The following is a 20,000-nucleotide window of genomic DNA, read 5'->3' as shown; positions in this document are numbered from 1 at the left end:
TTGTTAGTCTAGTGGTGATGATGTTCTAGCTTGTCTAGTTAGTTAGTCTAGTGGTGATGATGTTACTGTAGCTTGTCTACTAGTTAGTTAGTCTAGTGGTGATGATGTTACTGTAGCTTGTCTACTAGTTAGTTAGTCTAGTGGTGATGATGTTACTGTAGCTTGTCTACTGAGTTAGATGATGATACTGTAGCTTGTCTACTAGTTAGTTAGTCTAGTGGTGATGATGTTACTGTAGCTTGTCTAGTTAGTTAGTCTAGTGGTGATGGTGTTACTGTAACTTGTCTACTAGTTAGTTAGTCTAGTGGTGAAGATGTTACTGTAGCTTGTCTACTAGTTAGTTAGTCTAGTGGTGATGATGTTACTGTAGCTTGTCTACTAGTTAGTTAGTCTAGTGGTGATGATGTTACTGTAGCTTGTCTACTAGTTAGTTAGTCTAGTGGTGATGGTGTTACTGTAGCTTGTCTACTAGTTAGTTAGTCTAGTGGTGATGGTGTTACTGTAACTTGTCTACTAGTTAGTTAGTCTAGTGGTGATGATGTTACTGTAGCTTGTCTACTAGTTGAGTTAGTCTAGTGGTGGTGATGTTTCTGTAGCTTGTCTAGTTAGTTAGTCTAGTGGTGTGGTGATAATGTTAGTGGTGATGGTGTTAGCTTGTCTACTAGTTAGTTAGTCTAGTGTGATGATGTAGTGTTACTGTAGTTACTTGTCTACTAGTTAGTTAGTCTAGTGGTGATGATGTTACTGTAGCTTGTCTACTAGTTAGTTAGTCTAGTGGTGATGGTGTTACTGTAACTTGTCTAGTTAGTTAGTCTAGTGGGGATGATGTTACTGTAGCTTGTCTAGTTAGTTAGTCTAGTGGTGATTACTGATGTTACTGTAACTTGTCTAGTTAGTTAGTCAAGTGGTGATAATGTTACTCTAATTTGTCTACTAGTTAGTTAGTCTAGTGGTGATGATGATACTGTAGCTTGTCTACTAGTTAGTTAGTCTAGCTAGTCAGCTCACACCTGGTGTCTCCCCATGAGGAGGGTTGGCCCTCCCTGGTCTCCTAGTTAAACAGCTCACACCTGGTGTCTCCCCATGAGGAGGGTTGGCCCTCCCTGGTCTCCTAGTTAAACAGCTCACACCTGGTGTCTCCCCATGAGGAGGGTTGGCCCTCCCTGGTCTCCTAGTTAAACAGCTCACACCTGGTGTCTCCCCATGAGGAGGGTTGGCCCTCCCTGGTCTCCTAGTTAAACAGCTCACACCTGGTGTCTCCCCATGAGGAGGGTTGGCCCTCCCTGGTCTCCTAGTTAAACAGCTCACACCTGGTGTCTCCCCATGAGGAGGGTTGGCCCTCCCTGGTCTCCTAGTTAAACAGCTCACACCTGGTGTCTCCCCATGAGGAGGGTTGGCCCTCCCTGGTCTCCTAGTTAAACAGCTCACACCTGGTGTCTCCCCATGAGGAGGGTTGGCTCTCCCTGGTCTCCTAGTTAAACAGCTCACACCTGGTGTCTCCCCATGAGGAGGGTTGGCCCTCCCTGATCTCCTAGTTAAACAGCTCACACCTCATGTCTCCCCATGAGGAGGGTTGGCCCTCCCTGATCTCCTAGTTAAACAGCTCACACCTCATGTCTCCCCATGAGGAGGGTTGGCCCTCCCTGGTTTCCTAGTTAAACAGCTCACACCTGGTGTCTCCCCATGAGGAGGGTTGGCCCTCCCTGATCTCCTAGTTAAACAGCTCACACCTCGTGTCTCCCCATGAGGAGGGTTGGCCCTCCCTGGTCTCCTAGTTAAACAGCTCACACCTGGTGTCTCCCCATGAGGAGGGTTGGCCCTCCCTGATCTCCTAGTTAAACAGCTCACACCTGGTGTCTCCCCATGAGGAGGGTTGGCCCTCCCTGGTCTCCTAGTTAAACAGCTCACACCTCGTGTCTCCCCATGAGGAGGGTTGGCCCTCCCTGATCTCCTAGTTAAACAGCTCACACCTCGTGTCTCCCCATGAGGAGGGTTGGCCCTCCCTGGTCTCCTAGTTAAACAGCTCACACCTGGTGTCTCCCCATGAGGAGGGTTGGCCCTCCCTGGTCTCCTAGTTAAACAGCTCACACCTCGTGTCTCCCCATGAGGAGGGTTGGCCCTCCCTGATCTCCTAGTTAAACAGCTCACACCTCGTGCCTCCCCATGAGGAGGGTTGGCCCTCCCTGGTCTCCTAGTTAAACAGCTCACACCTGGTGTCTCCCCATGAGGAGGGTTGGCCCTCCCTGGTCTCCTAGTTAAACAGCTCACACCTCGTGTCTCCCCATGAGGAGGGTTGGCCCTCCCTGATCTCCTAGTTAAACAGCTCACACCTCGTGCCTCCCCATGAGGAGGGTTGGCCCTCCCTGGTCTCCTAGTTAAACAGCTCACACCTGGTGTCTCCCCATGAGGAGGGTTGGCCCTCCCTGGTCTCCTAGTTAAACAGCTCACACCTGGTGTCTCCCCATGAGGAGGGTTGGCCCTCCCTGGTCTAGTTTGTCTTCCTGTTGACCCAGTCCTTCCTGTCCAGAGTTAGTAACCCCATTATGTCCCCAATAGATTCCCATTATTCCTGGTACGTACCTGAGCCTGTCCAGGTACAGCTTGTTGACTTTGTCCCAGTTAGTGTTGAGCAGCAGAGCTGTCTCCTGGACCCTGGTTCTCTCTGCTGGAGTGGCGATGGCCACCACCTCCTCTCTCCTGGCTAGAGCGCCCTCTACAGGGGGGCGGAGGTTCTTCAGATTCACCTTCACCTCCTGAGACACAGGGACGTAGGCAGACAGGCGTGCACACACACATGTTAACCACACACACACACGTACATATACACGTTTGAAACCAACAGTATGAAACACACATACACACACGCACTGACCTGAAGGCACTGTCCCTGCTGGGGTAGGTTGTAGAAGACGGCCTGCCAGTACTCAGGAGAGTTCAGTTGGAAATCTGTCTCAGAGACGGAACGTAGCAGGGTCTGCAGCTCTCCCAGGTACTCCTACACACACACACACACACACACACACACACACACACACACACACACACACACACACACACACACACACACACACACACACACACACACACACACACACACACACACACACACACACACACACACACACACACACACACACGCTCAATTATAACTGAACATTAACCCCAAACTCATTCTGAACTACACAAACTATACAATATTAAACAACACTAAACACAAAACCATCTATTACTGATAGATCCTCATCAGTTGATATTCCTACTGGGGTCAGGAGTTGTTCTGGTACTTGGTCAGGAAAACATCCTTGCCCTACCACTTTATACTATAGATACCTTCACAGAGCGGGTATGGTTCCCTACCACTGCATACTGTAGATACCTTCACAGAGGGGGTATGGTTCCCTACCACTGCATACTGTAGATACCTTGACAGAGCGGGTATGGTTCCCTACCACTATATACTGTAGATACCTTCACAGAGGGGGTATGGTTCCCTACCACTATATACTGTAGATACCTTCACAGAGAGTGTAGGCTACCTACCACTATATACTGTAGATACCTTAACAGAGGGGGTATGGTTCCCTACCACTATATACTGTAGATACCTTCACAGAGAGTGTAGGCTACCTACCACTATATACTGTAGATACCTTCACAGAGGGGGTAGGCTACCTACCACTATATACTGTAGATACCTTCACAGAGGGGGTAGGCTACCTACCACTATATACTGTAGATACCTTCACAGAGAGGGTAGGCTACCTACCACTATATACTGTAGATACCTTCACAGAGTGGGTAGGCTACCTACCACTATATACTGTAGATACCTTCACAGAGTGGGTAGGCTACCTACCACTATATACTGTAGATACCTTCACAGAGTGGGTAGGCTACCTACCAATATATACTGTAGATACCTTCACAGAGGGGGTAGGCTACCTACCACTATATACTGTAGATACCTTCACAGAGGGGGTAGGCTACCTACCACTATATACTGTAGATACCTTCACAGAGGGGGTAGGCTACCTACCACTACATACTGTAGATACCTTCACAGAGGGTTCAGTCAAGACAGTGTTTATTGTTATTCCTGTGCTGTGTTCTAGTACAATACCTCTCTAATCCCTCACTATCTATTTACATGAAAAAAAAAAATATATATATATATTCATTCAGTTTTTACACTCCTTCCTGGATATTAACATAAGACGCAGTAACTCATAACTCTCTCCTGTCATTAAGTGTTGTTCTTAATCACTTCCATGACTCATATGAGACACTTTATCTGGGAAAATCACATTCTGACATGGAACCTTCATGTTCTTAACGATTTCTCATCCGGTGGAAACGTCCCACTTCCACGGCACCTATATAAACCTGTCCCGATATTTATTCAGCTGCTCCCATATAAACCTGTCCCGATATTTATTCAGCTGCACCTATATAAACCTGTCCCGATATTTATTCAGCTGCACCTATATAAACCTGTCCCGATATTTATTCAGCTGCACCTATATAAACCTGTCCCAATATTTATTCAGCTGCACCTATATAAACCTGTCCCGATATGTATTCAGCTGCACCTATATTAACCTGTCCCGATATTTATTCAGATGCACCTATATAAACCTGTCCCGATATTTATTCAGCTGCACCTATATCCTGTCCCGATATTTATTCAGCTGCACCTATATTTATTTATTTATTTCACCTTTAGGTATTTATTCACCCAGGTAGGCTGGTTAAATATAAACCTGTCCCGATATTTATTCAGCTGCACCTATATCAACCTGTCCCGATATGTATTCAGCTGTCTTGTTCTTCTATATAAACCTGTCCCGATATTTATTCAGCTGTCTTGTGCACCTATATAAACCTGTCCCGATATTTATTCAGCTGCACCTATATCAACCTGTCCCGATATTTATTCAGCTGTCTTGTGCACCTATATAAACCTGTCCCGATATTTATTCAGCTGCACTTATATCAACCTGTCCCGATATGTATTCAGCTGTCTTGTGCACCTATATAAACCTGTCCCGATATTTATTCAGCTGTCTTGTGCACCTATATAAACCTGTCCCGATATTTATTCAGCTGCACCTATATCAACCTGTCCTGATATGTATTCAGCTGTCTTGTGCACCTATATAAACCTGTCCCGATATTTATTCAGCTGTCTTGTGCACCTATATAAACCTGTCCCAATATTTATTCAGCTGTCTTGTGCACCTATATAAACCTGTCCCGATATTTATTCAGCTGTCTTGTGCACCTATATAAACCTGTCCCGATATTTATTCAGCTGTCTTGTGCACCTATATAAACCTGTCCCTATATTTATTCAGCTGTCTTGTGCATCTATATAAACCTGTCCCGATATTTATTCAGCTGTCTTGTGCACCTATATAAACCTGTCCCGATATTTATTCAGCTGTCTTGTGCTCCTGTATAAACCTTGTATAATGAGATTCACAACCTTGTCCCGATATTTATTCAGCTGTCTTGTTGTAAAAATAGAAATGGATAAACATGAAGAGGTCAGAGTGAGAGTACTGAACCTTTAAATGTGAGTAAATACTGAAGAACAGGTTGAATTAGAGAGAGAGAGAGAGGAGAGAGAGAGAGAGAGAGAGAGAGAGAGAGAGAGAGAGAGAGAGAGAGAGAGAGAGAGAGAGAGAGAGAGAGAGAGAGAGAGAGAGAGAGAGAGAGGAGGATAGATAACCTGATATAATGTGTGGGTTATAGAAACCTGAGTAAATACTGAAGAACAGGTTGAATTAGAGATAGAGAGAGAGAGAGAGTGTCACGCCTTGGTCATTGTATTTTGTGTTTTTGTTATATGTTTGGGTAGGCCAGGGTGTGACATGGGTTTATATGTTGTATTCGTATTGGGGTTTGTATTATTTGGGATTGCGGCTGATTAGGGGTGTTGTTAGGCTTGGCTGCCTGAGGCGATTCTCAATCAGAGTCAGGTGCTTGTCGTTGTCTCTGATTGAGAACCGTATTTAGACAGCCTGAGTTTCGCTGTGTATTTTGTGGGTGTTTGTTCCTGTCTCTGTGTTGTATTCACCAGATAGGCTGTAATTAGTTTCTCGTTTCGTTTGTTGTTTTCGTATTTCAGTTATTTCATGTACCGTCTTATCATTCATTAAAGTCATGAGTAACCTACACGCTGCATTTCGGTCTGACTCTCTTCTTACAACAGACGAACGTCGTTACAGAGAGGAGGATAGACAACCTGATATAATGTGGGTTATAGAAATAGTAAATACTGAAGAATTAGAGAGAAGAGAGGTTGAGAGAGAGGATAGATAAGATATAAGAGAAAGAGAGAAGAACAGGTTGAGAGATAGAGAGACCTGAGGATAGATAACCTGATATAATGAGGTTATAGAAACCTGAGTAAATACTGAAGAGGTTGAGAGAGAGAGAGAGAGAGAGAGAGAGAGAGAGAGAGAGAGAGAGAGGAGAATAGATAACCTGATATAATGTGTGGGTTATAGAAACCTGAGTAAATACTGAAGAACAGGTTGGATTAGACCTGATATAATGTGTGGGTTATAGAAAGAGAGAGAGAGAGAGAGAGAGAGAGAGGAGAAACCTGAGTAAATACTGAAGAAAAGGTTGAATTAGAGAGAGAGAGAGAGAGAGAGAGAGAGAGAGAGAGAGAGAGAGAGAGAGAGAGAGAATAGACAGATAACCTGATATAACCTGATATAATGTGTGGGTTATAGAAACCTGAGTAAATACTGAAGAACAGATATAATGTGTGGGTTATAGAGATAACCTGATTAATAAAGTTCATTTAGAGTCTGACAGACAGAGCAGAAGAGAGTTTAATGGGCCAGTCAGTAGTGTTTAGATCCATCCTGTCATAAACACAGTTCGTTACTCAGTGTAGCTCACTGTCTTACGAAACCTGATTCACAAGAAAAGGATTTGTCATATGCACAGAACACAGTAAAAGGTACAGCTTGACTGTGTCCCTGTGGTTGAGAGCGTCTGCTGTATATAGATATTGTGTGTGTTGCTCTTAATTGTAACCCAATGGAAGTCATCCAACAATCCCATCATGCACCTAACAGTGTTCCCCAGAACTTCACAACAGCACTTCAACTCAGAGAGAGCCCAAATACAACAACATCAAGACATAACCTGATATAACCTCTTATAGAAACCTGTAAATACTGACGAACAGGGAGAAATGATCAGAAAATGGATCTCATTGTGAGTTGACACAAAGAGAAGCGTTGTGTGTTAATCCATCCTATGTTAAAGTTAGCCTGGTTCCAACCAGTCCGCTACACAGCACCAACAGATCTGGAACTAGGCTATGGCAGAGTAGGTTCAGTCATGAGGACAGTGTCGTTGTGTGTTAAGAGTATGTTAAAGTTAGCCTGGTTAGTACACAGCACCAACAGATCTGGAACTAGGCTATGGCAGAGTAGGTTCAGTCATGAGGACAGAGTTACTCAGTCATTCATAGGTCTATACCGTGTAAATACAGTGGGATTTCACAGTTAAATACCTGGTCATTTGTATTTATTATGGATCCCCATTAGCTGCTGCTTTGGCAGCAGATACACTTCCTGGGGTCCAGGAAGGGGTCATTGATAGGGGTCATTGATAGGGGTCATTGACGTACCGTGACAGAAACAGCCACCATAGTGTTCATGTGTGTTCACTGTTGATACTGTATGCCTTGCCAAATATAGATGGATGTAGACTACATGTGGGTTTGTCTTGTTTTGTGGTCTACTGATGCTTGTCTTGTTTTGTGGTCTACTGATGCTTGTCTTGTTTTGTGGTCTACTGATGCTTGTCTCGTTTTGTGGTCTACTGATGCCTGTCTTGTTTTGTGGTCTACTGATGCTTGTCTTGTTTTGTGGTCTACTGATGCCTGTCTTGTTTTGTGGTCTACTGATGCTTGTCTTGTTTTGTGGTCTACTGATGCTTGTCTTGTTTTGTGGTCTACTGATGCCTGTCTTGTTTTGTGGTCTACTGATGCTTGTCTTGTTTTGTGGTCTACTGATGCTTGTCTCGTTTTGTGGTCTACTGATGCCTGTGACGGATGTTTTAAAAGCAGCCAAATGTCTCTATGATCCAACTCACATGACTAAACACACCCCTCCACACCAATCCAATGTTTCATTCATCAGCCCTGCCACACAGGCAGGTGTTCATGTGTGTGGAGCCCTGTGTGAAGATTTGAGTATGGTGCGTTTTCATTGGGAGACTGGATACATACATGAGGGTCATTGATTGGTTGTGACTCCAGACAGGGGTCAGGTGACTGTGATTGACACAACCCATGTTGATTGACAGGACATGCGGTGGTGATGTGAGGCAGGAAACCAGAAACAGAACACAACAGAACAGCAACTCAGAGGCCAGGTGTGTAACATGCTGCGTCTTCACACACTGAGGGAAGGATGGAGGGATGAACACCTGGATGATGCAACTGAGGAGGAAAACTAGAAAACCCCCATTCAGTAATACTGTCTGAAAGCTACACATCATCCCCTCAGTAATACTGTCTGAAAGCTACATGTCATCATCCCCTCAGTAATACTGTCTGAAAGCTACACATCATCCCCTCAGTAATACTGTCTGAAAGCTACACATCATCCCCTCAGTAATACTGTCTGAAAGCTACACATCATCCCCTCAGTAATAATGTCTGAAAGCTACACATCATCCCCTCAGTAATACTGTCTGAAAGCTACACATCATCCCCTCAGTAATACTGTCTGAAAGCTACACATCATCCCCTCAGTAATAATGTCTGAAAGCTACACATCATCCCCTCAGTAATACTGTCTGAAAGCAGTAATACTGTCTACACATCATCCCTCAGTAATACTGTCTCATCATCCCCTCAGTAATACTGTCTGAAAGCTACACATCATCCCCTCAGTAATACTGTCTGAAAGCTACACATCATCCCCTCAGTAATACTGTCTGAAAGCTACACATCATCCCCTCAGTAATAATGTCTGAAAGCTACACATCATCCCCTCAGTAATACTGTCTGAAAGCTACACATCATCCCCTCAGTAATACTGTCTGAAAGCTCCTCAGTAATATACTGTCTGACTGGCTACACATCATCCCCTCAGTAATACTGTCTGAAAGCTGTCACATCATCCCCTCAGTAATACTGTCTGAAAGCTGACTGGACATCATCATCCTCTCAGTAATACTGTCTGAAAGCTACACATCATCCCCTCAGTAATACTGTCTGAATCCCCTGTGTCTGCTGGACACATCATCCCCTCAGTAATCCTGTCTGAAAGCTACACATCATCCCCTCAGTAATACTGTCTGATCATCCCCTCAGTAATCTGTCTGAAACACATCATCCCCTCAGTAATCCTGTCTGAAAGCTACACATCATCCCCTCTAGTAATCCCCCAGTAATCTGTCTGGGGCCTTCAATAACTACTGTTAACAGACCCTTGTTATTAAGAGACTTGCTATCTGACTGGAGCTAGGATATACCTGCTGTCTGATTGGACTAGGATATACCTGTCCTACACATCATCTGTCTGCACTAGGATATACCTGCTGTCTGATTGGACTAGAATATACCTGCTGTCTGACTGGACTAGAATATACCTGCTGTCTGTCTGGACTAGAATATACCTGCTGTCTGTTTGGACTAGAATATACCTGCTGTCTGTTTGGACTAGAATATACCTTCTGTCTGTCTGGACTAGAATATACCTGCTGTCTGTCTGGACTAGAATATACCTGTCTGTCTGGACTAGAATATACCTGCTGTCTGACTGGACTAGGATATACCTGCTGTCTGATTGGACAGTAAGGATATACCTGCTGTCTGTTTGGACTAGGATATACCTGCTGTCTGACTGGACTATTGGAATATACCTGCTGTCTGTTTGGACTAGGATATACCTGCTGTCTGACTGGACTAGGATATACCTGCTGTCTGTCTGGACTAGAATATACCTGCTGTCTGTCTGGACTAGAATATACCTGCTGTCTGTCTGGACTAGAATATACCTGCTGTCTGTCTGGACTAGGATATACCTGCTGTCTGTCTGGACTAGGATATACCTGCTGTCTGTCTGGACTAGGATATACCTGCTGTCTGATTGGACTAGAATATACCTGCTGTCTGTCTGGACTAGGATATACCTGCTGTCTGTCTGGACTAGGATATACCTGCTGTCTGTCTGGACTAGGATATACCTGCTGTCTGATTGGACTAGAATATACCTGCTGTCTGTCTGGACTAGGATATACCTGCTGTCTGTCTGGACTAGGATATACCTGCTGTCTGACTGGACTAGGATATACCTGCTGTCTGTCTGGACTAGGATATACCTGCTGTCTGTCTGGACTAGGATATACCTGCTGTCTGTCTGGACTAGAATATACCTGCTGTCTGATTGGACTAGGATATACCTGCTGTCTGACTGGACTAGGATATACCTGCTGTCTGTCTGGACTAGGATATAACGGCTGTCTGATTGGACTAGAATATACCTGCCGTCTGTCTGGACTAGGATATACCTGCTGTCTGTCTGGACTAGGATATACCTGCTGTCTGATTGGACTAGGATATACCTGCTGTCTGATTGGACTAGGATATACCTGCTGTCTGTCTGGACTAGGATATACCTGCTGTCTGACTGGACTAGGATATACCTGCTGTCTGTCTGGACTAGAATATACCTGCTGTCTGTCTGGACTAGAATATACCTGCTGTCTGGACTAGAATATACCTGCTGTCTGTCTGGACTAGAATATACCTGCTGTCTGTCTGGACTAGGATATACCTGCTGTCTGTCTGGACTAGGATATACCTGCTGTCTGTCTGGACTAGGATATACCTGCTGTCCTGACTGTCTGTCTGTCTGGACTAGAATATACCTGCTGTCTGACTGGACTAGGATATACCTGCTGTCTGTCTGGACTAGGATATACCTGCTGTCTGTCTGGACTAGGATATACCTGCTGTCTGATTGGACTAGGATATACCTGCTGTCTGATTGGACTAGGATATACCTGCTGTCTGTCTGGACTAGGATATACCTGCTGTCTGTCTGGACTAGGATATACCTGCTGTCTGATTGGACTAGGATATACCTGCTGTCTGTCTGGACTAGGATATACCTGCTGTCTGATTGGACTAGGATATACCTGCTGTCTGTCTGGACTAGAATATCTGTCTGGACTAGGATATACCTGCTGTCTGTTGGACTAGGATATACCTGCTGTCTGATCTGGACTAGGATATACCTGCTGTCTGATCTGGACTAGGATATACCTGCTGTCTGTCTGGACTAGGATATACCTGCTGTCTGTCTGGACTAGGATATACCTGCTGTCTGTCTGGACTAGGATATACCTGCTGTCTGATTGGACTAGGATATACCTGCTGTCTGATTGGACTAGGATATACCTGCTGTCTGTCTGGACTAGGATATACCTGCTGTCTGATTGGACTAGGATATACCTGCTGTCTGTCTGGACTAGGATATACCTGCTGTCTGTCTGGACTAGGATATACCTGCTGTCTGTCTGGACTAGGATATACCTGCTGTCTGATTGGACTAGGATATACCTGCTGTCTGATCTGGACTAGGATATACCTGCTGTCTGTCTGGACTAGGATATACCTGCTGTCTGTCTGGACTAGGATATACCTGCTGTCTGATTGGACTAGGATATACCTGCTGTCTGATTGGACTAGGATATACCTGCTGTCTGTCTGGACTAGGATATACCTGCTGTCTGTCTGGACTAGGATATACCTGCTGTCTGATATACCTTGGACTAGGATATACCTGCTGTCTGACTAGGATATACCTGCTGGACTAGGATATACCTGCTGTCTGTCTGGACTAGGATATACCTGCTGTCTGATTGGACTAGGATATACCTGCTGTCTGTCTGGACTAGGATATACCTGCTGTCTGACTGGACTAGGATATACCTGCTGTCTGTCTGGACTAGGATATACCTGCTGTCTGATTGGACTAGGATATACCTGCTGTCTGTCTGGACTAGGATATACCTGCTGTCTGATTCTGATTGGGATATACCTACTGCTGTGGACTAGGATATACCTGCTGTCTGTCTGGACTAGGATATACCTGCTGTCTGTCTGGACTGTCTGGGATATACCTGCTGTCTGTCTGGACTAGGATATACCTGCTGTCTGTCTGGACTAGGATATACCTGCTGTCTGATTGGACTAGGATATACCTGCTGTCTGTCTGGACTAGGATATACCTGCTGTCTGTCTGGACTAGGATATACCTGCTGTCTGATCTGGACTAGGATATACCTGCTGTCTGATTGGACTAGGATATACCTGCTGTCTGATTGGACTAGGATATACCTGCTGTCTGACTGGACTAGGATATACCTGCTGTCTGTTTGGACTAGGATATACCTGCTGTCTGACTGGACTAGGATATACCTGCTGTCTGTCTGGACTAGGATATACCTGCTGTCTGTCTGGACTAGGATATACCTGCTGTCTGTCTGGACTAGGATATACCTGCTGTCTGTCTGGACTAGGATATACCTGCTGTCTGATTGGACTAGGATATACCTGCTGTCTGTCTGGACTAGAATATACCTGCTGTCTGTCTGGACTAGGATATACCTGCTGTCTGATTGGACTAGGATATACCTGCTGTCTGATTGGACTAGGATATACCTGCTGTCTGATTGGACTAGGATATACCTGCTGTCTGATTGGACTAGGATATACCTGCTGTCTGATTGGACTAGGATATACCTGTCTGATTGGACTGATTGGACTATTGGACTAGGATATACCTAGGCTGTCTGATTGGACTAGGATATACCTGCTGTCTGACTGGACTAGGATATACCTGCTGTCTGACTGGACTAGGATATACCTGCTGTCTGTTTGGACTAGGATATATCTGCTGTCTGACTGGACTAGGATATACCTGCTGTCTGTTTGGACTAGGATATACCTGCTGTCTGTCTGGACTAGGATATACCTGCTGTCTGATTGGACTAGGATATACCTGCTGTTGGTTGTCTGGACTAGGATATACCTGCTGTCTGATTGGACTAGGATATACCTGCTGATATTCACTGATTGATATTGTTGGTTGGACTAGGATATACCTGCTGTTGATATTCACTGATTGATATTGATTGGTTGATAGGATATACCTGCTGTCTGTCTGATTGGACTAGGATATACCTGCTGTCTGATATTCACTGATTGGATTAGGATATTCTGTCTGATTGATAGGATTCATGTTGATATTCACTGATTGATATTAGTTGGTAGGATATTGTTGATATTCACTGATTGATATTCACTGATTGCTGTCTGGATTGATATTCACTGATTGAGCCTGATTGATATTATGGTTGATTCATGTTTGATATTGATATTCACTGATTGATATTCACTGATTGATATTCACTGATTGATATTCACTGATTGATATTCACTGATTGATATTCACTGATTGATATTAGTTGGTTGATATTCACTGATTTGATATTCACTGATTTGATATTCACTGATTACTGATTGATATTCACTGTTGATATTCACTGATTGATATTGATATTCACTGATTGATATTCACTGATTGATATTCACTGATTGATATTCACTGATTGATATTCACTGATTGATATTCACTGATTGATATTCACTGATTGATATTCACTGATTGATATTCACTGATTGATATTCACTGATTGATATTCACTGATTGATATTAGTTGGTTGATATTTGTCTTTCCTATTTGATAAATGGATTAGTGACTTCGCTGACAGCTTAATCCCACGGTTAACCTACTGGTTAGAGGCAGCAGGTTATAATTAGTAGTTGGTTATTACTAGCTAGCGGGCAGGGGTAAGTTGGCACCAGGGAATGCTGTCAATTCCAATCAATTGAGAAAGTAAACCAAATTCTAATTCCAAATGTTGCTCATTGAAAAGCATTGAAGAGAATTGGAATTTCAGATTACTTCCTGAATTCAACAGGATTTAAATGGAATTGAACCCAACCCTGGTTGACACGGGACAAGTTGGCACGGCGCAGATTGGCACGGAGCAGGGGGAACTCACACTTTGTCGGCGGTAGGGGGTGAATTTAGCCTCCACCTCCTGCCAGCGTGTGTTGAGCTGGAGGAGGCGGGGCTGCACCAGCGAGGTCGCCCCTGCGTCTGACAGTTCTTTGGCCAATCCCTGCACCTCTTTCAGATCCTCACTCTTCTCATCGAACTCTGAGCCAATCTCCTAGTGAATGGGACAAAACCAGCCAGAGTCACACCCAGGGGGAATATCAGTCACACACACACACACACACACACACTAGAACATACACACACACACACACACACACACACACACACACACACACACACACACACACACACACACACACACACACACACACACACACACACACACACACACACACACACACACACACACACACACACACACACACACACACACACACACACACACACACACACACACCTTAGAGAAAACCCAGTTAGCAGACCAGCCATTCAGGGGAGAGATCTCACTCACACACGTAAGGAAGACACACACTCTTCCATGCAGGGCAGTGATCATTCAGGATCATTCAGGATCATTCTCCCCAGAAAGAGGAGAAACCATCTACTCTTTCCAGTTAGATCAGGAAAATGAAGAGAGAGAAGATTCACAATAAGAGTCCCTTTTTATTAGATCAGGGAAATGAGGAGAGAGAAGATTCACAAGGAGAGTATGTCTGGCTTCATCTGGTACAGACTTTAATAAATGTGAAAACCCCTCCGTTAGAGGGCAGGGCAGAAAAGAAGCGGTGAAATGAGTGGACAGGCAGAAAGACAGACAGACTGGAAGACAGAGAGACAGACAGACATCTAGTGCTGGTAGTTTCAGGTACAGGTGAGAATGACAGGTGACTCTCAAGAGGAGTTCAATTTAGCGGAATGTCATTTTGATCACCTGGAACAAAGACACACACTGTCAGATTACACCCAGAGAAATACATATTTAAACAGAGAGGAGAAGAGAGACAGAAAGAGAGAAGAGAGACAGAAAGAGACAGAATGAGAGGAGAAGAGAGACAGAAATAGAGGAGAAGAGAGACAGAAAGAGAGGAGAAGAGAGACAGAAGAGAGGAAAAGAGAGACAGAAAGAGAGACAGAAAGAGAGAAGAGAGACAGAAGGAGAAGAGAAAGAGAGACAGAAAGAGAGAGGAGAGAGACAGAAAGAGAGACAGAAGAGAGAGAAGAGAGACAGAAATAGAGGAGAAGAGAGACAGAAAGAGAGGAGAAGAGAGACGAGAAAGAGAGGAGAAGAGAGACAGAACAGAGAGAAGAGAGACAGAAAGAGAGGAGAAGAGAGACAGAAAGAGAGGAGAGAGAGAGACAGAAAGAAGAGAGACAGAAGAGAGACAGAGAAGAGAGGAGAAGAGAGACAGAAAGAGAGAAGAGAGACAGAAAGAAAGAGACAGAAGAGAGACAGAAAGAGAGGAGAAGAGAGACAGAAAGAGAGGAGAAGAGAGACAGAAAGAGGAGAAGAGAGACAGAAAGAGAGAAGAGAGGAGAGAGACAGAAAGAGAGGAGAAGAGAGACAGAAGAGACAGGAGAAGAGAGACAGAGACAGAAAGAGGAGAAGAGAGACAGAAAGAGAGAAGAAGAGAGACAGAAAGAGAGAAGAAGAACAGAACGAGAGGAGAAGAGAGAGACAGATAGATCAGAGTGAGATATAAAGGGAGAGACAGATATAGAGACAGGAAGAGAGAGGGTTTCACCTTAACCCTCTGTTCCTCTGCTGGATCAGGTAGTTCAGCCACGCTCCTCTCAATGTCGTCCAGCCACTGGAGAAGGTCATCAGTCTTCCTACGGTACTGATACCACTGGGGGGCTATCGCTAGGGCCTTCCTCCTCCTCACACCACGCACACACACACACACACACACACACACACACAGATGCACGCACACACACACACGCACACACGCACACGCACACACACGCACACACACACACACACACACAATCAGGTGAACTAATGATAGAATGGTACAACATTATATTTTTCTCAATGTTGCCATTATTCCCAGACTGTATACTGCACCATGACACTGTTGTATTTAGTGTTGAGCTGATTGTGTTTGATTCTGATCTGTTCTTTCTTGTCCAGGTCTGGAACTCTCCTCTGTAGCTTCTGTCCTTTCAGCAACAGCTCCTTCACTGCCCCCTCTTCACAGTTCTACAACAGAGAGAAGAGCCAGAGAGACACAGAGATGGGGGAGAGAGATCGGGGGGGGAGAGAGAGAGAGAGATGGGGGAGAGAGATCAGGGGGGAGAGAGAGGAGAGAGAGAGAGATGGGGAGAGAGATCGTGGAGAGAGAGTGAGAGGGAGAGGGAGAGAGAGATGGGGAGAGAGATCGGGGGAGAGAGAGAGGGAGAGAGAGAGATGGGGGAGAGAGATCGTGGAGAGAGAGAGAGAGAGAGATGGGGGTGAGAGATCGGGGGAGAGAGAGAGGGAGAGATGGGGAGAGAGATTGGGGGGAGAGAGAGAGGGAGAGATGGGGGAGATAGATCGTGGGGGAGAGAGAGGGAGAGGGAGAGAGATCGGGGGAGAGAGAGAGAGAGGGAGAGATCGGGGACAGAGATCAGGGGGAGAGAGAGGGAGAGAGAGAGAGATGGGGGAGAGAGATTGTGGGGGGGAGGAGAGAGAGGAGAGAGAGAGATGGGAGAGAGAGAGAGAGAGAGAGAGAGAGAGATGGGGAGAGAGATCGGGGAGAGAGAGAGAGGGAGAGCGAGAGATGGGGGAGAGAGATCGGGGGGAGAGAGAGAGAGGGAGAGGGAGAGAGATCGGGGGAGAGAGAGAGAGAGAGAGGGAGAGATGGGGAGAGAGATCAGGGGAGAGAGAGAGAGAGAGATGGGGAGAGAGATCGGGGGAGGAGAGAGAGGGAGAGAGAGAGAGAGAGAGAGAGAGAGAGAGAGAGAGAGAGAGAGAGAGAGAGAGAGAGAGAGAGAGAGAGAGAGATGGGGGAGAGAGATCGTGGAGAGAGAGAGATGGGGGGAGAGAGAGAGAGGGAGAAAGAGAGATGGGGAGAGATAGAGAGAGAAAGAGATATGAAGACGTTACTTGAATGAAAGAACAGAAATAGAACATAATAGAACAGAATAGAATAGAACAGAATAGAACATAATAGAACAGAATAGAACAGAATAGAATATAACAGAATGGAATAGAATAGAACATCATATAATATAATAGAACAGAACAGAACAGAATAGAATAGAACAGAATAGAACATAATAGAATAGAACAGAATAGAACATAATAGAATAGAACAGAATAGAATGGAATAGAATATAACAGAATATAACATAATAGAACAGAACAGAACATAATGGAATAGAACAGAATATAACATAATAGAACAGAACAGAACATAATGGAATAGAACAGAATATAACATAATAGAATAGAACAGAATATAACATAATAGAACAGAATAGAACAGAATGGAATAGAACAGAATATAACATAATAGAATAGAACAGAATATAACATAATAGAACAGAATAGAACAGAATGGAATAGAACAGAATGGAAAAGAACAGAATATAACATAATAGAATGGAATAGAACAGAATAGAAGCGTGTGTGTTACCCCGTCCTGTCCTGTGAAATCTTCCTCCTTCAGGTTCTCTCCCTGTTTCTCTTCTTCCTCCAGCAGGTCCAGCCAGATTTTAGCTTCACTGTGGAACTGCTCCACCTCCACCGCTGATGCTGCTGCCTACACACACACACACACACACACACACACACACACACACACACACACACACACACACACACACACACACACACACACACACACACACACACACACACACACACACACACACACACACACACACACACACACACACACACACACACACACACACACACACACACACTAAGATATTTCTCCAGTTGAGAATATTGTCTGACTGTTTGTGGAGGATCTCTTCATATAAACTCACAGGACTGTAGAGGATAGAGAGAGATGTGGTCAATGAACTGGCTTAGTTAGAGGGCAGGGGGTCAGTATAGAGAGATGTGGTCAATGAACTGGCTTAGTTAGAGGGCAGGGGGTCAGTATAGAGAGAGATAGTAGAGGGCAGGGGGTCAATGAACTGGCTTAGTTAGAGGGCAGGGGGTCAGTATAGAGAGATGTGGTCAATGAACTGGCTTAGTTAGAGGGCAGGGGTCAGTATAGAGAGATGTGGTCAATGAACTGGCTTAGTTAGAGGGCAGGGGGTCAGTATAGAGAGATGTGGTCAATGAACTGGCTTAGTTAGAGGGCAGGGGGTCAGTATAGAGAGATGTGGTCAATGAACTGGCTTAGTTAGAGGGCAGGGGGTCAGTATAGAGAGATGTGGTCAATGAACTGGCTTAGTTAGAGGGCAGGGGGTCAGTATAGGGCAGGGGGTCAGATGTGGTCAATGAACTGGCTTAGTTAGAGGGCAGGGGGTCAGTATAGAGAGATGTGGTCAATGAACTGGCTTAGTTAGAGGGCAGGGGGTCAGTATAGAGAGATGAGTCAATGAACTGGCTTAGTTAGAGGGCAGGGGGCAGTAGTAGAGAGATGTGGTCAATGAACTGGCTTAGTTAGAGGGCAGGGGGTCAGTATAGAGAGAGATGTGGTCAATGAACTGGCTTAGTTAGAGGGCAGGGGGTCAGTATAGAGAGAGATGTGGTCAATGAACTGGCTTAGTTAGAGGGCAGGGGGTCAGTATAGAGAGATGTGGTCAATGAACTGGCTTAGTTAGAGGGCAGGGGGTCAGTATAGAGAGAGATGTGGTCAATGATCTGGCTTAGTTGAACAGTATAGAGAGATGTGGGCTTAGAGGGCAGGGGTCAGTATAGAGAGAGATGTGGTCAATGAACTTAGTTAGAGGGCAGGGGGTCAGTATAGAGAGATGTGGTCAATGAACTGGCTTAGTTAGAGGGCAGGGGTCAGTATAGAGAGATGTGGTCAATGAACTGGCTTAGTTAGAGGGCAGGGGGTCAGAGAGAGATGTGGTCAATGAACTGGCTTAGTTAGAGGGCAGGGGGTCAGTATCAGAGAGAGATGTGGTCAATGAACTGGCTTAGTTAGAGGGCAGGGGGTCAGTATAGAGAGAGATGTGGTCAATGAACTGGCTTAGTTAGAGGGCAGGGGGTCAGTATAGAGATGTGGTCAATGAACTGGCTTAGTTAGAGGGCAGGGGTCAGTATAGAGAGATGTGGTCAATGAACTGGCTTAGTTAGAGGGCAGGGGGTCAGTATAGAGAGATGTGGTCAATGAACTGGCTTAGTTAGAGGGCAGGGGGTCAGTATAGAGAGAGATGTGGTCAATGAACTGGCTTAGTTAGAGGGCAGGGGGTCAGTATAGAGAGAGATGTAGTCAATGAACTGGCTTAGTTAGAGGGCAGGGGGTCAGTATAGAGAGAGATGTGGTCAATGAACTGGCTTAGTTAGAGGGCAGGGGGTCAGTATAGAGAGAGATGTAGTCAATGAACTGGCTCAGTTAGAGGGCAGGGGGTCAGTACCTGTCCTGCAGTGATGCGCTGTGCGATGCTGTCAAAACGCTGGTTGAGTTTTTCCAGTTTGGGCCCCAGCTGTGCCTGGCAGTGTTCCCCACAAGTACCCATCAGACCCTGGTGTAGCACCCGCACCGCCTCCACCTTACCATGCATCACCTCCAAGTCCCCACGCAGACCCTGAGAAACACACCATCATTACACACACAGACACACCATCATTACACATACAGACACACCATCATTACACACACATAGACACACCATCATTACACACATAGACACACCATCATTACACACATAGACACACCATCATTACACACATAGACACACCATCATTACACACATAGACACACCATCATTACACACATAGACACACATAGACACACCATCATTACACACATAGA

General features: G+C 45.1%; 1 protein-coding gene across 1 annotated transcript in view; it reads right to left on the bottom strand.

Annotated features, from left to right (window-relative positions):
- Positions 1-16,028: 16,028 nt before the first annotated feature.
- Positions 16,029-20,000, bottom strand: part of LOC124020563 (dystrophin-like) — a 76,326-nt gene continuing 72,354 nt past the window's right edge. The window contains exons 18-20 of the mRNA XM_046335806.1: positions 19,603-19,773; positions 17,694-17,819; positions 16,029-16,276 (exon numbers count right to left, since the gene is read on the bottom strand). Of these exons, the coding sequence (XP_046191762.1) occupies positions 16,118-16,276; positions 17,694-17,819; positions 19,603-19,773 (456 nt within the window). The 3' untranslated portion in view covers positions 16,029-16,117. The remainder of the gene's footprint in view (positions 16,277-17,693; positions 17,820-19,602; positions 19,774-20,000) is intronic.

The sequence above is a fragment of the Oncorhynchus gorbuscha genome, unplaced genomic scaffold, assembly GCF_021184085.1.
Source record: "Oncorhynchus gorbuscha isolate QuinsamMale2020 ecotype Even-year unplaced genomic scaffold, OgorEven_v1.0 Un_scaffold_855, whole genome shotgun sequence".
NCBI lineage: Eukaryota > Metazoa > Chordata > Actinopteri > Salmoniformes > Salmonidae > Oncorhynchus > Oncorhynchus gorbuscha.
The sequence above is the reverse complement of the archived record's forward strand: the minus strand, read 5'-3'. Positions and strand labels throughout refer to the sequence as shown.